The sequence below is a fragment of the Symphalangus syndactylus genome, chromosome 5 (assembly GCF_028878055.3).
Source record: "Symphalangus syndactylus isolate Jambi chromosome 5, NHGRI_mSymSyn1-v2.1_pri, whole genome shotgun sequence".
Taxonomy (NCBI): domain Eukaryota; kingdom Metazoa; phylum Chordata; class Mammalia; order Primates; family Hylobatidae; genus Symphalangus; species Symphalangus syndactylus.
The window spans coordinates 128,036,142-128,060,267 of record NC_072427.2 but is presented as its reverse complement, the minus strand read 5'-3'; the positions used below and the strand labels follow the sequence as shown (position 1 = coordinate 128,060,267).

The 24,126-nt window shown below is 41.5% G+C and overlaps 1 protein-coding gene across 8 annotated transcripts in view; it reads right to left on the bottom strand.

Annotated features, from left to right (window-relative positions):
- Window positions 1-24,126, bottom strand: part of SPG11 (SPG11 vesicle trafficking associated, spatacsin) — a 120,730-nt gene that overhangs the window by 37,481 nt on the left and 59,123 nt on the right. For 7 of the 8 annotated variants that reach the window (XR_010120823.1, XM_055276767.2, XM_055276768.2 and 4 more), the window contains exons 21-30: window positions 18,370-18,535; window positions 16,527-16,732; window positions 16,157-16,265; window positions 14,692-14,851; window positions 13,998-14,270; window positions 13,174-13,374; window positions 10,267-10,374; window positions 7,189-7,351; window positions 3,596-3,810; window positions 1,799-2,543 (exon numbers count right to left, since the gene is read on the bottom strand). Coding sequence is in view for 7 of the 8 variants with exons in the window: in XM_055276767.2 (XP_055132742.2) it covers window positions 1,799-2,543; window positions 3,596-3,810; window positions 7,189-7,351; window positions 10,267-10,374; window positions 13,174-13,374; window positions 13,998-14,270; window positions 14,692-14,851; window positions 16,157-16,265; window positions 16,527-16,732; window positions 18,370-18,535 (2,346 nt within the window). In the remaining variant the exon portion in view is untranslated. The remainder of the gene's footprint in view (window positions 1-1,798; window positions 2,544-3,595; window positions 3,811-7,188; window positions 7,352-10,266; window positions 10,375-13,173; window positions 13,375-13,997; window positions 14,271-14,691; window positions 14,852-16,156; window positions 16,266-16,526; window positions 16,733-18,369; window positions 18,536-24,126) is intronic. The other variant, XM_055276771.2, reaches the window with a different exon arrangement.

The following is a 24,126-nucleotide window of genomic DNA, read 5'->3' as shown; positions in this document are numbered from 1 at the left end:
CTAAAATTCACCCAAGATGAGAAAGATAACCTGAATAGTCCTGTAATTATTTAAGAAATTGAATTTGTGGTTTAAAATCTTCCAAAATGGAAATCTCCAGTCTCAGATAATTTTACTGGTAAATTCTACTGAGCATTTAAGGAAGAAATAACACCAGTTCTACACAATGTTTTCCAGAAAATAAAACAGGAGGGAATACTTTCTAACTCATGAAACCAGCATTACCTTGATACAAAAACCAAACAGTACAAAAAAAGGCCGCGCACGGTGGCTCAAGCCTGTAATCACAGCACTTGGGGAGGCCAAGGTGGGTGGGTCACTTGAGGTAAGGAGTTCAAGACCAGCCTGGCCAATATGGTGAAACCCCATCTCTACTAAAAATACAAAAAGTAGCCAAGCGTGGTGGTACACACCTGTAGTCCCAGCTACTCGGGAGGCTGAGGCAGGCGAATCACTTGAACCTGAAAGGCGGAGGTTGCAGTGATCCGAGATTGTGCCACTACACTCTGGCCTGGGCGACAGATTGAGACTCCATCTCAAAAACAGTACAATAAAGAAAATTACAGAATAACATTCCTCATGAACATAAATGTAAAAATCTTTAGCAAAACAGCAAATTGATTCCAGCAAAAAATCAAAAACAATAATGCACCAGGGCCAAATTGGATTTATGTAAATGGAGAATTCAAGGCTGGTCCAATATTTAAAAATCAACTAATGTAATCTACTATATTAGTAGTCTAATGAAAAAAACCACATGATCAGATTAACAGATACAGAAATAACGTGACAAAATTCAAACTGATTCATGATAAAAATTCTCAGCAAACCAGGAATAGAAGGGAACTTTTTCAACATGATAAAGCCTATCTTCAAAAACCTATAGCTAATACCATACTTAATGATGAAAGATCAAATATTTTCCATTTAAGGTCAGTAAAAAGGTACGGATGTCCACTCTTGCCACTCCTATCCAACACAGTACTGAAAGGCCTAGTCAGTGCAATAAAGCAAGAACAAGAAATAAAAGGCATAGATTGGAAAGGCAGAAATACAACTCTATTTGCAGATGACATGAATGTCTACGTAGAAAATCTTGAGGAATCTACAAGAAATCTCCTAGAATATGCAAGTTTAACAAAGTCATATAAAGTTAACATAAAAAACACATTTCTGGCCGGGCACGGTGGCTCACGCCCTGTAATCTTGGCACTTTGGGAGGCCAAGGTGGGCGAATCACCTGAGGTCAGGAGTTCGAGACCAGCCTGGCCAACATGGTGAAACCTGGTCTCTACTAAAAATACAAAAATTAGCCAGTAATCCCAACTACTTGGGAGGCTAAGGCAAGACAATCACTTGAACCCGGGAGGCGGAGGTTGCAGTGAGCCGAGACCACACCATTGCACTGCAGCCTGGGCAACAAGAGTGAAACACCATCTCAAAAAACAAAACAAACAAAAAACCAAAAAGAAAAACAAAAAACCATATTTCTATATACTATCAATGTCAGACTGGAAATGATTAAATTTATAGATGTATAGAATATGTAGAATAAATTTCAGTGAACTAGCTACAAATCAGATAGATTCCCTTTAACTTTGAAACATAGCTAGTTTAAAAGACATAGATCTTTCTATTTCATTGCCTAGTTAATTGGCTAGTCTACAGATTACCTGGAAAAAAGTTGTTTGTCCCCTTAACCTGGTATAACTATTCTGCCACTAGGGTCCCTTCCTTCTTGGAGACAGTACCAACAGTGCCATTTAAGACTCTGGGCCGTCTGATCTCCTTCACTTACTGCTGTGGACTCTCCGTAGGGGAATGTCGGGCGCTTCTTCCTCAAGCAGCTCAGCACTCTGTAGGAGAGCATGGATCTCCGGGTGCAGATCCTCCATACTAGCTTCCCCTGAGGCCAGTGCTCTGCAGTGCAATACCAAGGCGACATCTCGATTATAAAAATGAAAATACCGGCATACTCTACTTGCTTCATGCACACAGCCATCGTCCAGTAGGCGCCCAATCAAAAAGTTTAGTGACTCCTGCTCTTTCCAATCCAGTCTATTCTCGCATGTCTCCTTGGATGGAAGGCTGTTAAGTTCTAAGTATTTTGATGTGTTCAGAGCAGCCAGCTTGGAGAAGGAAAACTCACTGGCTAAACTATCAAAAGAAAGTTCACTACTAGTTGAGATCTGTCGAGAAAATTTGGGCTCTGTTTCTTCCTGATGTCTTCCAAGAGTGTGCTGGGTGATGCGGCAGAGCCAGATCTGCTTCTCCAGCTCCTCCAGCTTGTCCAAGGGCACCACGTCCTCCTGGGCAAGCCAGTGCCCTGCCAAGGTGAGCAGCAGATGGCGCTCCTCAATGCTGCTCCATCCAGTTGGGTGCTCACATGCCACATGGGCCTGGGTTGAGAAAAAGGAAGAAGCTGCTTTGCTTGAAATTGAATTTTTCTTAAAATTCTCATGGCATTTTTTCCAGAAGTCAATTCTTGCTTGTTTTAGTGACCACTGTTCAATGTGTTTTAGGGTCTGCATTTCCTGTGTTATCTGTGAAATTTAACAAAGCAGATTTTAGCCTTTCTTGGATAAAAAGGTATCATAAATGCTAATGTTCCCTAAGTATATCATACTTGTTTGGACAGGGTCTCAGTCTGTCACCCGGGCTGGAGAGCAGTGGTGGTGATCACAGCACACTGCAGCCTCAACCTCCTGGACCCAAGAGATCCTCCCACCTCAGCCTCCCAGGTAGCTGGGACCACAGGTGTGTGTCATCATGCCTGGCTAATTTTTAAATTTTTGTAGAGACAGGGTCTCCCTATGTTGCCCATGCTGGTCTTAAACTCCTGGGCTCAAGCAATCCTCCTGCCTTGCCCTTCCAAAGTGCTGGGATTATAGGCATGAGCCACTGCATCTGGCCTTATCATACTTGTTAAAACCAAATAAAATCAGAGAACAGAGATTTGGCTACAGATGACCTTAGATATTTTATCTGGAAGGTTATGGTATGAAAAAAAATTCTTGATTGATCTCATGGAATGGGGTTTAAGTGGAAGCCCCCTTATATTTAATTCTATTCAAAGGTAATGTTACATTTGCAGCACACATTTCTCAATAACGGGAATTGTAGGCTCATCCATTTCTGAAAGTAATGTGTGTGTCAAAAGTAAAAAAAAAGCCTTATCTCCTATAAATTATACATCTCATTTGATTTACTGTTTAATGCTGATTTTAAAAGCTAAGATTTTAAATAACTTAAAAAGACCAATGAGGCCGGGCGTGGTGGCTCACGCCTGTAATCCCAGCACTTTGGGAGGCCGAGGTGGGTGGATCACGAGGTCAGATCAAGACCATCCTGGCTAATACAGTGAAACCCCATCTCTACTAAAAAAAAAAAAAAAAAAAAAAAAAAAAAATTAGCCGGGAGTGGTGGTGGGCGCCTGTAGTCCCAGCTACGCAGGAGGCTAAGGCAGGAGAATGGCATGAACCCGAGAGACAGAGCTTGCAGCGAGCAGAGATCGCACCACTGCACTCCAGCCTGGGCGACAGAGCAAGACCCCGTAACTAAAAAAAAAAAAAAAAAAAAAAAAGACCGATGATACCTCTTTAATAACCAAGTTGTCCACAGGTAACTCAGCTAATTCTGCTACCCTCCTGGCCAAAGCGAATTGTCCATTTGTCTGCAGTCTTTCCAAAATAGATCTACATTCATGCTGAAAATTCTCAATGCTGTAGCTGGTAATAATTGTATGATTAATGGCTATGGATGTATCCTTCAAAATTTGGCAAAGGACACAAAGCTTTTTCACATCTGGACCTGTGCCAAAGAGAACAGGATATAAACATTTAGTCAATAAAACGCCACTACAGCATTTCAAGAGTAATATATATCAGGGGGAAAATATATGTGTTTAACATAGTAATGTGGTTAAAGGGAAAATAAAAAGCTGTTTTTTTTTTTTTTTGAGATGGAGTCTGTCACCTAGGCTGGAATGCAGTGGTGTGATCTCCGCTCACTGCAACATCCACCTCCTGGGTTCAAGGGATCCTCCTGCCTCGGCCTCCTGAGTAGTGGGGACTACAGGCGTGCACCACCACACCTGGCTAATTTTTGTACTTTTAGTAGAGACGGGATTTCACCATGTTGTCCAGGCTGCTCTCGACCGTGCCCAGCCAAAAAAAGCTATTTTTCTACTCTGGTTGACTAGCAGAGGAAGCCATAAGGTAGCTGTATACCAAAAAAAATGGTCCTGCAAAATTGTTAGTGGTAAAGTCTGACTGAACTTGCTTGTCATATAGTAAGAAGTGTTACAGATTAATGGCTGGGCGCAGTGGCTCACGGCTGTAATCCCAGCACTTTGGGAGGCCGAGGTGGGTGGATCACTTGAGGTCAGGAAAGACCAGCCTGGCCAATATGGTGAAACCCCGTCTCTACTAAAAATACAAAAATTACCCAGGCGTGTGGTGGCAGACACCTGTAATCCCAGCTACTCGAGAGGCTGAGGCAGGATAATCACTTGAACCTGGGAGGCAGAGGTTGAAGTGAGCTGAGATGATGCCATTGTACTCCAGCCTGGGCAACAGAGTGAGACTCTGTCTCAAAAAAGAAAAAAAAAAAACTGTTAGAGATTAGCACATGAACTCAATCTACACATCTGGCTTTATATACAGGACAGAGGTTGGTGGCCTTCAATGTAGTAGAAACACAGCAGGAAGATTTTAGTCATTCAGACTGGTCTCTCTCTTTCTGGATTTATCTCCTACCTTGATCAAATTTGTCTGATTTAGTGGTCATTTGTTCATTCAATGCAGGAATCATGTGGATCAAGACAAAGAACTTGTAGAACAGTTAAATCTCCAGCTGGCCAATAGCCTAGGCTCTAATGTGGCACATTGTATTCAGAATGGAGCATCACTTGCACCTCTAAAATTTATCTACTTAACCCAGGGAGACCTAACTGAGCTCCTCCTGATGTCCCTTGGAAATTATTAGTAACACTAAGAATTCTTGGCCAGGTGCAGTGGCTCATGCCTATAATCCCAGCACTTTGGGAGACCAAGGCAAGAGGGATCGCTTGAGGCCAGGAGTTCAAGACCAGCCTGTGCAACATGGTAAGACCTTTGTCTCTGTTAAACAAAAACAAAGAATTCTCTGCCAACAATTTATGTGGCTGGGTTTGCTCCCTTTCCCAGTCTAAGTAGTCTATGTATGTCCTACCATAAGAGAGGGGCATGAGAAACATTCCACAGGAGGTTATTTCCAATGCCACCTGCTGGGCAGCAGTCTGATTTAGGTAGTTCTGGGGACAGTAAGACACTCTGCACAATCATATAAAACACACATTTTTAAAGAACATATTCCTGGCTGGGCACAGTGGTTCATGCTTGTAATCCCAGCACTTTGGGAGGCCGAGGCGGGAGGAGTGCTTGAGCTCAGGAGCTTGGGACTAGCCTGGGCAACATGGCAAAACCCCATTTCTAATAAAAAATACAAAAATTAGCCAGGTGTGGTGGTGTGTGCCTGTAATCCCAGCTACTCAGGAGGCTGAGGTGGGAGGATCACTTGAGCCCGGGAGGCAGAAGTTGCAGCTACAGTGAGCTGAGAACGTGCCACTGCACTCCAGCTTGGGCAACACAGCCAGACTCTGTCTCAAAAAAAAAAAAAAAAAAAAAAGTATTCCTGTTCTCTAAGCAAATAAATGTTAAATACGCACACATAGTAACACAATTTCTAAAAATATAAAAAATTATAGAATAAAACTATTATAGTCATGTTTAACAATGTAGTCAATTCTTGTAATTATTCAAAGATAGATTATGGCAAACAACAGGAAATTCATTTTTGAAAAAAATTATTACTACAGATCAATGAAAACACCTATATGTTAAAAGGACTTATCATTTGGTCTGCACAGTAACTGATAAGTGCCATCTTATATCCACTACATTTTGGAAACACCCCTTTTTCCTTTTAGTCATCAGATCCACAGCCTGCAACAACTGGCTCTGAGCTCAGGATTCTGTCAGTGTTCTGTGCAAATCTGAGCTCTCCAGCTGAACATCTGTGAGTTTAAATGTGAGAAAATAACCCTAGTAGCCAAACCGTCAGAATATAGTATAAAAGAACAACATTATCATTCAATAAAAAACTTGAAATTATCAAACAAGTAGAAAAGACAATAAGGCAATATTTGTTTGATTCAATCAGCAACAAGTTTAGAGACTGCCAACATCTTGAGGAATCTGCAAAGAAAAAAAGGAAAAAAAAAAACAAGCACAATTTTCTCTGAAACTTTAAAAATGAATTGTGCATTTCTGAAACAGGGTTTGTGACCCTGAGCAATGCTAAGGTTACTTGCCATAGAGAAGAAGATAGTGACAGGGTGTGGGAGTTCAGTCAGGGTGGTGGGAAAAATTGTAGAGGAAAAACTATAATAGATATAGGAAATACTACATAAGGATAATTATATATTAATATAGGAAAAATTATATAAGATAGTTATAGGAAATAAACACAAACCTTCTCAGAAGGCTGGGCAGTTTGCACAGCTTCAGTGGCAGATTTGGCTGAAGGCAGCCTAATCCTCTTTACCTTTAGTTGATAGCAAAAATGGGAATGTGGGGAAGTATATCTAAATAGCTTGTTTATTCATGTGGTCCTAAGACCAACCTTTGATCAGCCGCGGGTGCATAATTGCTCTCTACTCAGGGGATCGGCAATGTTAATTACCGTCTAATGGTGTTTACTCAAAACCTTTGCCATTTAATCTGTACTAAATAAACGCGAACTTTGCCAGCTTATGAAGCAATGCTCCAGACTCAGAGCAGAGCCCCTTAGCCGGACTGACAGGCAAAATATCTCTGTCAGTGTTATGTCTTGATCCGTCGCTAGGTCAGCGTCTGTGGGTTGGACCCCCACAACAGGGTAATGCAGAAGCCAGCCAGGAGGAAATGTGGCTATTTGGTAACTGCTTAGAATGAGATGATTGGTTATATTACTTATGTTTTATGCTGCTGTATTATTTCTTGAATATTTTAACCACAATTTAAAGTTCTCTGTAACTTCTTTACTCCCAGTTGTAGACTGTAAGTTAATGTTACATGCATTTTAATTTCCTAACTACCCCTCTAAAGTATTTTCAAGATTAAGAAAGCTAACGTCTTAATAGCAACTTAACTGTAAGGATTGTCTTACCATCAGAGAAGAGATGCTCTCTTTCAACAAAGAGCTGTAAAAGCTTCCCCAGCTCATACTGGGTCTTACACTGCTGTAGCATAAGCTTCAAAAGGAAACACACCTGATCCTCCAGCCACATGGCAGGGATGACAGGGTGGACCTTTGTGGCTGCTGTGTTAAGCTATGAAAGAAAAAGAGAGGCTTAGGGAAAACAGTTTCATGAGAATAGCAAATCAAAACCTCCAAATCTGGGAACCTCTAAGAAAGCTAAAATTCCCTCAAAAGCCATCGCCTGTCATGAGGCGCTTACTCAGTTCCTTTCCAAATGGCAGGAACTGGTAATGGGGCTCAGAGGACTGGCAAAAACAAGCCCTCCTCAGCAGCTTTGCACACTGTCTCTTTGTGGAAAGTTCTGGTATAGAGCTGCATGTGTGAAAAAGGTGGGCAAGAGTCCTAAAGACTGAATGCTAACTACAGAGTTAATGTAAAATATTCCTACTTAGTGACTGTCAAATTAATAGCCCTCTGAGTTGCTGTGAAATTAACCAGATGTTTCACTTAGCACCTTCTTTATTTTTATTTTTTGAGACGGAGTCTCACTCTGTCGCCTAGGCTGGAGTACAGTGGTGCAATCTTGGCTCACTGTAACCTCTAACTCCCGGCTTCAAGTGATTCTCCTGCCTCAGCCTCCTGAGTAGCTGGGATTACAGGCACGCGCCACCACGCCTGGCTAATTTTTTTGTATTTTTAATAGAGATGGGGTTTCATCATGTTGGTCAGGCTGGTCTTGAACTCCTGATCTGAACTCTTGAACTCCTTGAACTCCGGGCCTGCCTTGGCCTCCCAAAGTGTTGGGATTACAGGCGTAAGCCACCATGCCTGGCCTAGCAGCTTCTTTAAAGAGGGATGTGGGCCTGCCCTTGAATCCAGAGGATTTTAAGTTCACATTATAAAAACCGCTTAGAAAGACGTGCCTAACATTACTTCACTAGTTCTACCACTTTGCTTGTGGTTTATTCTCGTTAGAGAACGGTCTCAGTTAAGAAGCTTGGATTTACATCATTTCAACTGAATGCTAAAAATATTAATAGGAAGATGAATTCAAGTGGCAGGCTGCATTTCTACAAGTAGATGTGGCAAAAATATCTTCTAGGATGCTGCAGGAAAAGGCTGATTTCAGAGGAGTGGTGCTTTCTTACCTGCTGCTGCTGTTTTTTTTTCTTTCCTTTGTGTTGGTAGAGAACAGGGTCTCACTATGTTGCCCAGGCTGGTCAAACTCCTGGCCTCAAGCCATTCTCCCGCCTCTGCCTCCCTGAGTGCTGGGATTACAGGTATGATGACTGCGCCTGACAGATGTTTCTTTTGTGACTTCATTCCTGATTTTTACTTTGGCTCTCGCTTCGTATTATTTTTGGAAGACTAATATTTGGTTCTCAGTCACTATGGTCTCATAGTTCACTCTAGACTTCATTCAACATAATCACAAAAAATACTGGGCGTTTTGGTGGAACAGAAACTTAACTGCTGGGTTTCAAAAAAGGTATATGTTAATAAGCACCAAAAACTTATAATTCAGTACCTCTGTGCCTAGTGCTGAGTTAGGCCCTAGTCTTGGCTGAATACTTCCTGTATACTTCTGAACACACTATAAAAGTCACTCTGAAGGTAAGTTTAACATGCAGGGCTTTTTGGCTGTGATGTAGGTTTTAGAAGACAATATTCCCTTCAATGGGATTCTCAAGACTGCCAAGATCTTAAATTAAGGAATGGTTTATAAAATCATGTGTCACATTACTGCTATCTTCTTACCTCTATTTGGAATGGATTTCCTTCTCTACTGTCTTTCCTATGCCCTATGTGGTCCTCCCTGTCCATTTCTCATCCTCTTCTCTTAAATTCCAATAGGACTTACCTACTGGTAAGTAAAAAGATCATTTTGCTTTTGCAGCGTCTCCCTTAATGCGAAGTTGTTTAAGGGAATTATTATGAGAAAGAACACTGGTAGTCAGCTCTCTAAATTGCTACTATTCCTGCTTAGACACTGTTCCTGAATGTTTTCTATAACCACTCTGACTGGATTTTGATGTTTAGAAGAATATAAGTTATATAATACTTCTATTCTTTTTTAAAAAATATTTCTCTTCTTGATTCTTTATCCTCCTGAGTGTCCTTGATAAAATTAGCTGGGATTAGGGCATTAGTCCTTAGTCTTTATTTAATTACTTGTACACCTAACTCTGTTGCTCTAAGAAGAGGAACTAATGTGAACAGATGATGGAACTGGTTAAGCTACTCAGGCAAGAATAAGAAGATACCTGGGAGGTAGCCAACTAGCCATAGGGAGTAATTGGCTAAGGAAATTAATGTGCCTATTTTCTGTGGTTTTAGAATCCTAGGCATATTCAAATAACTGATTTGGTATTTTCAAATATATAACTTTCAAATCTTCATTACAGTGAAGACCAATGTGGCCGGACATGGTGGTTCATGCCTGTAATCCCAACACTTTGAGAGGCGGAGGCGGGAGGACTGCTTGAGGCAAGGAGTTCCAAACCAGCCTGGGCAACAAAGTAAGACTTCTTCTCTACAAAAAAAATATTAAAAATGATCGAGTGCAGTGGCTTACGCCTGTAATCCCAGCACTTCAGGAGGCTGAAGTGGGTGGATCACTTGAGATCAGGAGTTCGAGACCAGCCTGACCAACATGGTGAAACCCCGTCTCTACTAAAAACACAAAATATTAGCTGGGTGTGGTGGTGGACACCTGTAATCCCAGCTACTCCGGAGGCTGAGGCAGGAGAATTACTTGAACCTGGGAGGTGGAGGTTACAGTGAGCCGAGATCCTGCTACTGCACTCCAGTCTGGGCGACAGAGCCAGATACTGTCTCAAAAAAAAAAAAAAAAAAGATTAAAAATTAGCCACGCTACCTGGGAGGATCCCTTGAGCCCAGGAGTTCGAGGCTGCAGTAAGCTGTGATCGTAACACTGTGCCTGAGTGAGACACCAAGTCTTTAAACAAAAACAAAAAAGGCCATGCATGCCAACCGCCAACCAAGTGCAGATCAGTGAGAAAGAGCACCATAATTCTAACTCACCATTTCAAGGCTCTTCTGAAACTCCAGAAGTTTAGCTTCAGCTTCTTTATAATTCCTGAAGAACATACACAGTTCATACATCTCCATCACCAGTAGTAACGGGGAATCCTTTGACAAAGAGTTTGAAAAAAATTACAAAATTTTGAACTTAATATTTTTTCAGTGAATAATGCCAAATAAGAGAATGTTAAAAATGCTAGTAATAAGGCAGGGCACAGTGGCTCATGCCTGTAATGCCAGCACTTTGGGAGGCTGAGCCAGTGGGATCACCTAAGGCCTGGAGTTTGAGACTACCCTGGCCAACATGATGAAACCCCATCTCTACTTAAAATATAAAAAAGTAGCCAGGCATGGTGGTGCATGCCTGCAATCACAGCTACTCCAGAGGCTGAGGCATGAGAATCACTTGAACCTGGGAGGTGGAGGTTGCAATGAGCCAAGACTGTGCCACTGCATTCCATCCTGGGCGACAGAGTGAGACTCTGTCTCGATAAATAAATAAATAAATAAAATTAGCCAAGTGTGGTGGCATGTGCCTATAGTCCCAGCTACTCGGGAAGTTGAGGGAGGATCACTTGAGACCTGGAGGTCGAAGCTGTAGCTATGATCACATCACTGAACTCCCGCCTGGGCAACAGAGCAAGACTCTGCCTCAAAAAAAAAAAAAAAAATGCTATTAGCAATAGCTTCACAGATTAAGTCATGTACGTCAAAAAGAACGTTAAATATATTTTCTTTTCCTTTTGGAAAAATGATACTCGGGCCAGTTATATACCTACTCAACAATCCATTTTCTGTCTATTCTATACTTAGCCTATTGCACATAGGCAGGAAGCATTCCACTAGATGGTGCTATGACACCTTTATTATTATTTTTAATTTATTATTTTTTTGAGACACAGCCTCATTCTGTCGCCCAGGCTGGAGTAAAGTGGCATGATCACAGCTCACTCACTACAGCCTTGACCTCAGGTGATCCTCCCACCTCAGCTTCTACAGTAGCTGGGACTAGAGGTGCGTGCCACTGTGCCCGACTAATTTTTGTAAGACGGGGTTCGCCATGTTGCTCAGGCTGGTCTTGAACTCTTGGACTCAAGTGATCCATCTGCCTAGGCTTCCCAAAGTGCTGGTATTACAAGTGTGCGCTAGCATGCCCAGGCATAACATTTTAAACACACACACCTGGATAATCTGCTCTACTGATCCACCTCACCTACTGTTGCCTGTGGCACTGATTCATACATTTTATTGTTGTCAGTGGGAGTCGCTCAGTCAGGTAATAGGAGTTCTGAATTAGTAAGTATGGCTCTGAACTGTAAATACACCACTTACTAAAGTATTTTGAGACCTTGGGTAAGTTACTTAAGTTTTGTGAGCCTTGATTTATTAGTCTGTCAAATGAGTGCAACATCACTTCATAATCTTTTTTTTTGAGACATAGTCTTGCTCTGTCACCCAGGCTGGAGTGCAGTGGTGCGATCTTGGCTCACTGCAACTTCCACCTCGCGGGTTCAAGTGATTCTCGTGCCTCAGCTTCCCAAGCAGCTTGGTTTACAGGTGCATCCCACCACACTTGGCTTTTTTTTATTTTATTTTTTGTATTTTTAGTAGAGACAGGGTTTTGCCATGTTGGCCAGGCTCATCACAAATTCCTGGCCTCAAATGATCCGCCCGTTTCAGCCTCCCAAAGTGCTGGGATTACAGGTGTGAGCCACCGTGCCTGGCCCATAATACCTAATATTATTTTCACATAGGATTATTGTGAAAACTCACTAAAATAATGTATAAAAAGCACCCTGAGGCTTGGAGCGGTGGCGCATGCCTGTAAATCCCAGCACCTTGGGAGGCCAAAGTGGGAGGATCACGAGGTGAGGAGATTGAGACCAGCCTGGCCAATGTGGTGAAATCCCATCTCTACTAAAAATACAAAAAATTAGCTGGGCGTGGTGGCACGTACCTGTAGTCCAAGCTACTCGGGAGGCTGAGGCAGGAGAATTGCTTGAACTCGGGAGGTGGAGGTTGCAGTGAGCCAAGATCATGCCACTGCACTCCAGCCTGAGACAGTCTCGCTCTGTCTCAAACAAAAACAAAAACAAAAAACCACCCTGGGCCAGGTGTGGTGACTGATGCCTGTAATCCCAGTGCTTTGGGAAGATGAGGTAGGAGGATCACTTGAGCCCAAGAGTTCAAGACCAGCCTGGTCAACATGGCGAAACCCTGTCTCTACTAAAAATGCAAAAAAAAAAAAAAAAAAAAAAAAAAGCCAGGCATGGTGGTATGTGCCTGTTTTCCTAGCCACCTGGGAGGCTGAGTTGGGAGGATCACCTGAGCCTTGGAGGTTGAGGCTGGAGTGATCCTTATCATGACACTGAACTACAACCTGGGTGACAGAGTAGGACCCTGTCTCAAAAAATAAAATAAAATAAATAAATACGACTTTGGTAAGTAAATGGTACTTTTGTTGTTGTTGTTGTTGTTGTTTTTGAGACGGAGTCTTGCTCTGTCATCCAGGCTGGAGTTCAGTGGCACGATCTCGGCTCACTGCAACCTCCACCTCCCAGGTTCAAGCAATTGTCCTGCCTCAGCCTCTCGAGTAGCTGGGATTACAGGCCCATGCCACCATGCCTGGCTAATTTTTGTATTTTTAGTAGAGACAGGGTTTCACCATGTTGAACAGGCTGGTCTCAAACTCCTGACCTCAAGTGATCCGCCCGCCTCAGCCTCCTAAAGTGCTGGGATTACAGGCGTGAGCCACTGCGCCCAGCCAGTAAGTGGTACTTCTAATATTATCATCATCATCTGTTGTTGGCTAAAAAAAATCCAGGGATGGAAATAAGAAAAAGCCAAGAGGGGATATGCTGAAGTAACCCCCTAAGCTCTGGAAAGAAGTAAAGCAACTATCACTACCTTAAAGAAAAGTTGGAAACCTCTGATGAGAGTTTTGCTCTTCTGTCTTGTTAATAATGTTCTCCAGATGACTGAAAGATCCTCAAGGTTCCAGGTATAGTCCTCTGTCGAGTCCTGAATGTGTCCCATTGCTGCAGTTGCAACACTGTCCTCCACAGAAGTGATCATCCAAACACAGAGACAAGAAATGGCACTGGCACCCTGCCATGGGATAAATAAAATAACAACTAGGCCTGGATTACCTGGCAAATGTACAAATACTACAGATGGATATTTCCTGTTTAGAATAAGTCACCCAATTTAATTAGTTAAAATGGCTTGAAAAGCCTTCAAACATGAAACAAACTAATGAGCAACCAAGGGACCATTCTAAACTGTCCTGCAGAGTGTTGCAGGTCAAAAGACCAAGAAGCAGACAGAAAGGGGTATATGTGAAAGTCAGGGAAGTACTAATCGTAAGAGAGTAGGATTGCCCTCCACTGATCTGCTGATTAAAGGACTGTCTGGAATGTCCCTCTTCCCTGCTAAAGAAGGCACCAAAGAAACAGTGGTTGTCAGTCCACCAAAGCGTCTTTCTCTGTGACTGCCAACCAGGAACCAAGGCTCTGATCACTTGAGTTCACTGAATGTCAAGGCACAAGAAAGTACACTAAATGGCCCAGAGCCTAAGCTAGAGAAGCACAAAATGTTGCAGTGAACTTGGAAACACATGCTGGAACCTCACTGTCATCATCACCCCACTTCTGATTATCAGCCTTTCCTGTCCCTCATCATTTATTCTATTGTTCTCTGGGTACTTAATTTAGGCTTCTCATGATCCTCACCTGGAGACACGAGGCCAGAACACTGAGGATAGGGGCCTGTTGTTTCACTGCTTCAACCAGAAGCCAGTGCCAGGAGTCTGGCTCCTCTGGGCATTGGAGCAGAATTTCAAATAAATCGGTCATCTCTTCTTTGCTTCCTTGAAGTTCCTGGGGGGACTTATTGCAGGCTTGATCGCTGTCCATTTTGGAGGTGGGCACTGAGGCCAAGTTCTCAAAAGCCAGCCTTAAGTGGTCTTGAACGACTGGGCTGAAGTACTGGATAAGGGATTTCACCTAGAAGGCATATCAGATGATTAAACAGAAACCCAACTTTCAGTTTCAGCTGGAGCTGAAAATGTTAGAGAAAAGCATAGATAAAATTATGCTTTATCACCCTGAACTAAGTCGGAGTGACTACTATATAATTTTACAAAGTTGTATGGTGCCTTTGAATGAATTTCCATATTCAATCTGAAGTCACAAAAGCTTTTCAGCGCTTCAGTACTAGTGCCTTGTCTGACGCCAACCCACTGAAATCTTAGGAAAAATAATAGTATCATATGAAACAAAAGCCCATGTATCCAGTATGTATCCTGGTTGTCAAAAAAAAAAAAAAAAAAAAGGCCTATGTCATGTCTACACAACAGAAAGAATGCTATCTTCTGAGAAGTGTTCCTATTTCCTTTTGAGTGACTGCTAACAATTAGTGGCTTACCTCTGCTGGGTGGTAGCTGTGGAGTTGGCTGTGAATAATGAACTGCAGCCAATCATTTGCTTTGGCACATTCTCTAAGGTAAGATATGCTTAGTTTCATATTGTGTAGCCTGCAGAACTGTACCACTAATGCCCATTGGCTGCTAGATTCACTGGATAACCTATAATCAGAATTAGAGGTGGGGGTGGTCAAGAAAAAAACAAAAAACTCATTAAAATATAGCTTTAGCTTGAACTGGAAAATGAGTAAAAATGATATAAATTAAAGCACAGTATATTCTCCAACAAATACTAAATATTAGGCTACTTTGAAAAAAGTAGCTTTTTTTTTTTTTTTTTTGAGACAGAATTTCGCTCTTGTTGCCTAGGCTGGAGTACAATGGTGTGATCTCAGCTCACTGCAACCTCCACCTCCTGGGTTCAAGCAGTTTCCCTGTCTCAGCCTCCTGAGTAGCTGGGATTACAGGCATGTGCCACCACACCTGGCTAATTTTGTATTTTTAGTAAAGATGGGGTTTCTCCATGTTGGTCAGGCTGGTCTTGAACTCCCAACCTCAGGTGATCCGCCCGCCTCAGATTCCTGAAGTGCTGGGATTACAGGTGTGAGCCACTGTGCCCCGCCAAAAAAAGTAGACTCTTTCACCCATAAGGCAGAATAGCTAGCTTAGCATACTGGCACAATTCATTCCTTCCCCAAGTCATCAATCAAGTACCTATTTATACTGGCTGTGTAGCATCCTTAGGAGAACTGAGTAAGTTGTCAGTCAAGAAACTTTCTGAGCACTTATGTCTCTTGCTTTATTCACTTTAGAGTACTCAGAGGCCTGGTGGGTGCCTGGGCCTCCTCACCAGGGGGAGGGTACATGTTCCTGCTGCAAGCAGGATTCTGCCAAGAACAGAATCAGTGATAGGATGTACAGAAAAAGGGTGCGTTCTCAGGGTCTGGAGTGGTTAGGTCAGCCCCAGTGGGGCAGCATAAAGAAGGCATGAAGTGTAAGGAGGTGCTTTTACATACAGTCACTTCAGCTTCCATTATCAACTGACATAATAAAATGAAAAAAGTAAGGACATTACTTAAAGTCAAATTTTGGAAGACTCATCCTACATCATCCTCTTCTTCATTTTTTTCCAATCCTCCAAGACATCTGAACCCACATCTTCTGGCATTTCAACATGTACCATTTAAAAGACTTCTCTGACTAGCAGGGCAGTGGAGGAGACAAAGCTGCTCTCTGTCTCTTGGTAAGTCCATCTCTAAAGAGAGAATTGCTATTTTCACCCTCTTTTCACTGATGGCAAGATGCAATTAAAATCATTATTCATTTACTGAGTATCTGCTATATGCTAGATAAAGAAGAAGATAAGGTCTAGGGGGATTTAGTGAAAACACCAGAGTTGTTCAAAGAAAAACACAGGTTGGCACAATAAGCTTGTTAGAAAAGAGGCTGAGACTGCAACTCACAAACCTCTTTACTTCCTGTTGCTGAATGCTGTTCCATGTACCTTCTTCTAAGAGAACAAGCAATTCTTCTGTGGTTGTCTTTTCACCATCAGCTAGTTTAGATAGTTTTTCGGCTGTAGGAAATATAAACAACAAAATATGGTCAAGAGAAAAAGTCAAAACCTGAGCATTTCTGTTTGAATAGTGTGGCTCAGGGCCATTTCAGAACCCAATTAAAGTGCCCAAGAAAGTGAGATAAAGAACACACACTCTGCAGGAAAAGGATAAAACCAAGAAGATAATAATTTTCCCCCCAAGCACTCACAATTCAATGCCTTAGACCTAGTCACACCTTCTCTAAACAAAGCAGGCCAGATAAAGAAAAGTTGCTGTACCTAGAGACTCTCTGATAAAGCTGTACTGAGCATCTTCATTTTTGCACTTGTAGCTCAAAATTATATTGGCCACTTTCATATCAACTCTGAGCTTGAGGCTGTCAAGGCCAAGCAATTCTAAGAAACAAACACATGCAGCTCCTATTGAAGGTATGTGGAAGGAGGAGAGCCCTATAACATAGGCTTCATTGCCTACTTGCTGGATCCTGAAAAAGAAAGGAATCAAAATCACATCAGCACATGAAAATTATGTCTCACCAGGAAAAGCAAATGGGATTAAATCAGTGACACATGGAGTGCCAGCCATGTGATTTGTGGCCTCCTCTCCCTTACCTTTTGCCCCTTGCACATACCCGTTTAGGTTCCTGGTAGCTTTTCAGTTGTCTTTTGGCACAAGAGCACCCCCTTCCCTTAAGTTGACTTTCTAAAACGCTTAGTCATAGTCTAAATTATTCTTGCCTCCAACTTCATCAAGAAGACACGAAGTATAACTTCTGAAAGACTGCCAACTTGTGATCTTATCAATTATGAGTATGTATACAAACTACAAAGAATATCAATGCCACTTAAATGTAAGTTTGACATCATAAAGCACATTTAAAAAAACTCACATAGGCCTTTTATAGGAATAGAAAATTTGGGAAAGACAAAAGAAATTACTATTTTTTATTTTTATTATTATTTTTTTGAGATGGAGTCTCGTTTTGTCACCCAGACTGGAGTGCAGTGGCGTGATTCTTGGCTCACTTCAACCTCCACCTCCCAGGTTCAAGCGATTCTCCTGCCTCAGCCTCCTGAGTTAGCTGGGGACTACAGGCACCCACCACCATGCCTGGCTAATTTTTGTATTTTTAGTAGAGACAGGGTTTCACCATATTGGCCAGGCTGGTCTCAAACTCCTGACGTTGTGATCCACCCACCTTGGCCTCCCAAAATGCTGGGATTACAGGTGTGAGCCATTGTGCTCAGCCCACACAAGACATTATTAACCATGTTTTTACCATGTGGAATGGGAGGCTGAGGGCTTTCATTTTCACCTTTCTGAACTACTTGAATACTTTACCATAAAAAAGGTATTACTTTGTTAATTATAAAACAAACCAATAAAGTAAATCTATAATTAGCTGTTCATTATAGTAAATGCTCCTCTCAATTCTGTGCTTTATAAAAATGAATTAAATGAATTATTAAAGACATTAAATATAGAATTCACATCTCATCATATAATTCCCTTTTTTTACAGTTCTGAGATACATGTGCAGAACATGCAGGTTACATAGGTATACATGTGCCATGGCAGTTTGTGGCACCTATCAACCTGTCATCTAGGTTTTAAGCCCCGCATGCACTAGGTATTTGTCCTAATGTTCTCCCTCCCTTAGAATTCCCTCTTTAACTGCTAATACTTGACAAACTCCTGTATGATTTTAAATTTTATTATTTTTCAAAACATATTTATCTTTTTTCCAATTAACAAAAATCACACACACTAAATGCCAAAAACTTGGGAAACACAGGGAAGCACAAATGAAAACAACAATAATCACCATCCAAATGTAATCACTGTTAACTGTGGTATGTTTCCAGTATGTTTTTCAATGTACATGTAAAATGTTACACAGATATGCCCTTTTTTAGAATACAAATTATATTTTATTTTACTTTTTTTTTTTTTTTTTTAGTGGCAGAGCCTCACTGTCACCCAGGCTAGAGTGCAGTGGCATGACCATAGCTCACTGCCTCCTTGAACTCCTGGGCTCAAGTGATCTTCCTGCTTCCCAAAGTGCTGGGATTACAGGTGTGAACCACTGTACCCAGCCAAAATTATATTTTAAATACTCACAGCTGCTTGGGAGTCTTGCTCTTGATTAATTCCTGGACCAGAAAAGTACCAAATGCAAATGATGGCCGTCCATTATGTAAATAATAAGCAAAATTCAGACGTTCCACTATAGCATATTTATTAACCAGGTCAGGGCTAGAGAAATGTGGGAGTTGACTCCATGCATCTGGGGGGAAAGTAAAACAATATTAATTATCTGTATATCACCATAATTAATTTCAGATTTGCACATGGAAAACTCTCTAATGATAAAACTGGTTGCTGTAATCATTTTGCATCACTATGTATCACTTTGAACCTACCAAAATCTGATTTATTTTACTTCAATGTATAGAGGTAGCCTTCATTTTATACAAAGATGTGTACCTGAGAAGTTGCATAAAAATTCTGGTAAGAAATGATGCTCCAGCCGGGTACGGTGGCTCACGCCTGTAATCCCAGCACTTTGGGAGGCCGAGGCAGGCGGATGACCTGAGGTCAAGAGTTCGAGAACAGCCTGACCAACTTGGAGAAACCCCGTCTCTACTAAAAATACAAAATTAGCCAGATGTGGTGGTGCATGCCTGTAATCCCAGCTACTTGGGAGACTGAGGCAGGAGAATCACTTGAACCTGGGAGGCAGAGGTTGTGGTGAGCCAAGATCACGCCATTGCACTCCAGCCTGGGCAACAAGAGTGAAACTCCATCTCAAAAAAATAAAGTGTGAGATCCCTGGTCTTGACATCACTAGCTGCATGACCTTGAGCAACTTATTTAACTTTTAAGAACTGTATATATTTAAAGTATACAACATAATTGACTTTGTTTTTTGGGTTTTATTTTTTTTTTTTTTTGAGACAGGGTCTGGCTTTGTCGCCCAGACTGGAGTGCAGTGGCACAATCTTGGCTCACTGCAATCTCCACCTCCTGGGCTCAGGTGATCCTCCCACTTCAGCCTCCCAAGTAGCTGGGACCACAGGTGCATGCCACCACACCCGGCTTTCTTTAGTATTTTTGGTAGAGATGAGGTTTCACCATGTTGCCCAGGCTGATCTCAAAATCCTGAGTTCAAGCAATCTGCTGCCTTGGCCTCCCAGAGCGCTGGGATTACATGCGTGTGCCCAGCCTCTTCTTCTTTTTTTTTTTTTAAGAGTCTTGCTCTGCTGTCCAGGCTGGAGTGCCATGGCACAATCTCGGCTCACTGCAACCTCCACCTCCTGGGTTCAAGCGATTCTCCTGCCTTAGCCTCCTAAGTAGCTGGGACTTATAGGCACGTGCCACCACACCTAGCTAATTTTTGTACTTACAGTACAGACGGGGTTTCGCCATGTTGGCCAGGCTGGTCTCGAACTCCTGACCTCGGGTGATCTGCCCACCTCGGCCTCCCAAAGTGCTGTGACTACAGGCATGAGCGTGAGCCACTGTGTCCAGCCAGCCACTGCGCCCAGCCCACCCAGCCTCTTTCACCAATGTTTGATAGTTTAATATGTACAGATCTTTGACCTCTTTGATTAAACTTATTCCCAAGTATTTTGTGTTCTATTAAAAAATAGAGATGGGATAGTTTTGTTCATTATCTTTTTCAGACAGTTTGTTGTTGATATATAGAAACACTGATTTTTGTATGTTGATTTAATATCCTGCAACTTTCTTGAATTTGTTTATTAGTTCTAACAGTTTTGCTGGTAGAGTCTTTAGGATTTTCTATATACAAAATCATGCCATCTGCAAACAATGACAATTTCACTTCTTCCTTTCTGATTTGGATGCCTTTCATTTTTTTTTGCTTAAATGCTCTGGCTAGGACTTCAACTACTATGTTGAACAGAAGTGGCAAGGGTGGGCATCCTTGTCTTATTTCTGATCTTAGGGGAAAAGCTTTCAACTTTTCACTGCTGAGTATGATATTAGCTGTGAGCCTGTCATATATGGCCTTTATAATGTTGAGATGCATTCTTTCTATGACTAATTTGTTGAGAGTTTTTATTATGAAAGGATGTTGAATTTTCCTAAATGCTTTTTCTGCATCTATTGATATGATCATATGGTTTTTGTCTTTTTTTTTTTTGAGATGGAGTCTCGCTCTGTTGCCCAGGCTGGAGTGCAGTAGCGTGATCTTGGCTCACCACAAGTTCCGCCTCCCGCATTCACGCCATTCTCCTGTCTCAGCCTCCCAAGTAGGTGGGACTACAGGTGCCCGCCACAACACCTGGCTAATTTTTTTTTGTATTTCTTAGTAGAGACAGTGTTTCACCATGTTAGCCAGGATGGTCTCTATCTCCTGACCTCGTGATCCACCCATCTCGGCCTCCCAAAGTGCTGGGATTACAGGTGTGAGTTACCGTGCCTGGCCTGGTTTTTGTCTTTCATTCTGTTAATGTGGTGTATCATTTATTAATTTGTGTATGTTGAACCATCCTGGTTTTAATTCTGTATTTGATGATCCTTTAAGTTCAGAAAGGCAATAGCCAATAACCCTATAGTTATAAAATCTGTTAAATATCTGCAAAAGGAGCTTTTAAATTCATTCACAAAAGGTCATTATGCAATAAAATCCCTTTTAACATTAACATATTTATATGAGTCCTCTGTTCACCAAAGCCAACTCACTGTACCTTTCTCCAACAGGCATTTTTTTTTTTTTTTTTTTTTTTTGGACACAGGGTCTTGCTCTGTTGCCCAGGCTGGAGTGCAGTGGAATGACCATAGCTCACTGCAGCCTTGACTTCCTTAACTCAAGCAATCCTCTTGCCTCAGCCTCCTGTAGGACTGTAGGCACACACAACCATGCCTGGCTAATTTTAACATTTTTCTTTCACCTTCTTGACCCTTACCTTTCATACCCAGCTAATTTTTTGTAGAGACAGTGTCTTGCTATGTTGTCCGAGGTGGTCTTGAATTCCTGGCCTCAAGCAATCCTTCCACCTCAGCTTCCTAAGTGTTAGGATTACAGGCATGAGCCACTGCGCCTGGCCTCCAACAGGTAATTTTAGAACATTTTTCCCTCTACACTAATTACCCTTCTATAACTTCCATTTGTTATCACTTACTTTCTGATGCTGTATTCATAGAACATGAACATCTTAGAAAGATGGCACCATCTTTCTATTAATAAGACCAGCAGAATAGCTCAGTTTAAAGTTCCTCTAAACCCAAGAAAATATGAAACAAAAATGTCTCTTTTTAGATAAATTTGAAGTCAGAAGATATTTTGATATGAGTCTAGTCATCTCTTGGTATCCATGGGGGACTGGTTCCTGAAACCCTTGGATACCAAAATCCACAGAAAGATGCTCAAGTCCCTGTAAAATAGCATAGTATTTATATACAGCCTATGCACATTTCCCCATACACGTTAAATTACTCTAGATCACTTATAATACCTAATAAATGTAAATGTTATGTAAATAGTTGTTATACTGTATTTTTAAATTGGTATTTTTTTTATTGTTCTATTGTTTTTTTTTAAATTGTTTGTTTGTTCTCTTGAATATTTCCTATCTGAGGTTGGTTGAATCCTTGGATGTGGAACCCAAGGATATGGAAGGCTGACTCCAGTTAGAAAGAGTCACTCCTGTCATGTACTATTCAATTGTCTCTTAACCACTTACTACCTATTTTTTAAAAAAGACAACACTGTGATCTGGTTCCAGAAACTAGTTCTGGAAAACAGTGTATCTGCTCTTGTTTTCAAAGTTCAAAGCTTATTTCTGAAATAAAGTTGTGTTTTCTCATGGAATTCCAAGGACTTTTCACATTGTGACCTGATTCCTAAAAAAAAAAAAAAAGGCTTGAAGACCCTGGAGGTATCTTTCATCTTACAAAGGTCTTACCTGAAAGTACATTCCCTCTTTGAGATTAAAAAAACTGTCACATGCCCTATTTGTATTCTTGTGAGAACAGAGCGACTTTGGCAACTTATAATTACATATAAAGCCATTCATTAAATATTTGCTGAGCGTGTGTAAGGCACACAGTACTGAAATGAGCACATTTGAGTTTTTTATTCAAATAAGACCATAATTTTTTAGCAGGTTGGGGCTTAGTGTGGAGACTGTGTATAAGAGAAAATTTAATCTAGAGGGAAATTTTACTCTGGCCTGGTGCAGAAGCCAAGTCACCACACAGTGTTCTTACATCCCTGTTCAGTGGTAAAACCATAAGAAAAAAGAAGTCAACATTCAAATTAAATACAGGTTCCCAATTTTATAAATATGTATTGGCTGGGCGTGGTGGCTCACGCCTGTAATCCCAGCACTTTGGGAGGCTGAGGTGGGTGGATCACGAGGTCAGGAGATTGAGACCATTCTGGCCAACACGGTGAAACCCCATCTCTACTAAAAATACAAAAAATTAGCCAGGCGTGGTAATGGGTACCTGTAATCCCAGTTACTCGGGAGGCTGAGGCAGGAGAATGGCATGAACCCGGGAGGCACAACTTGCAGCGAGCCGAGATTGTGCCACTGCACTCCAGCCTGGGCGGAACAAGACTCCACCTCCAAAAAAAAAAGTATTACATTTTCATAACAGTTTCATTTACTTTGTGCTTTATTTCCTCAAGTATGTTTTAAACTTCCAAAAATGGCAGGGAATATGCTTTCAACTTCTCTGTGCCTCTACTCTACCTGGCAGAGTGCTCAATGTCCAAGAGTTAGAATGCCAGGTCAAGATGCCACCTAAGTGATGGAGTTGGAGCCATCACAAGAGGAGAGGGGATTTTGTCTACTCTCTAGTAACTTCACTGAGAGAGTATTTCTATTTGTAATGCAATAAGCACTACTTTTTTCAGCACTCAACAAACATTTACTGAACATCTATTGTAGGCTTGGCATGCACTGGACTCTGGGCATGAGGTAAATTCTATATATCAAAATTTGAACTTATAAAACATATACATTAAGAAATTCATTTTTATGTATGTCAATAGATATTGGGTACATACTATGTACAAAGTACTAATGCAAAGTGTAATTTAGGGTAATATAGGCAGAGGCACCACAGGTAACATGATATTAAAGATAAAAAAGAAATAGAAAAAACAGTTTAAGAACAGAAAAAAATAAATCAGAGAAAGTCTTATGGTCTTTATAGGACAGCAATGTGTGTGAATCTGGTACTTAAATGCCTTGCCTCCTTTTATTCTTATAGTAATGTGTTAGGTGGTCACTGTGATTAACCTAATTTCATAGAAAATTAAAGAGGTTAGATCACATGACCAAGGTCATACAGGTATTAATTACATGGTAGGGCTAGGATTTGTTTAATGCTGACACCTATGCTTTTAATTTTTATGATACTATACTGGAAATGAAGAATAATTTTTTTGAAAGGAAGAAATAGGCTGAGCGCAGTGGCTCACGCTTGTAATCCCAGCACTTTGGGAGGCCGAGGTGGGAGGATCACGAGGTCAGGAGATCGAGACCACGGTGAAACCCCGTCTCTACTAAAAATACAAAAAATTAGCCGGGCGTGGTGGCAGGCGCCTGTAGTCCCAGCTACTCGGAGAGGCTGAGGCAGGAGAATGGCATGAACCCGAGAGGCAGAGCTGGCAGTGAGCCGAGATGGCGCCACTGCACTCCAGCCTGGGCAACAGAGCAAGACTCCGTCTCAAAAAAAAAAAAAAAAAAAAAAAAAAAAAAAAGAAAGAAAGGAAGAAATATAAGCAAATAGTCACACATTACATTTCTCAGCAAGTACAGCACTAGTAACCTAATACATTCACTTTTAACTCACAATATGTTTTCAATACTGTCTCTGCAAACTGTTTTTCCTTTGGAA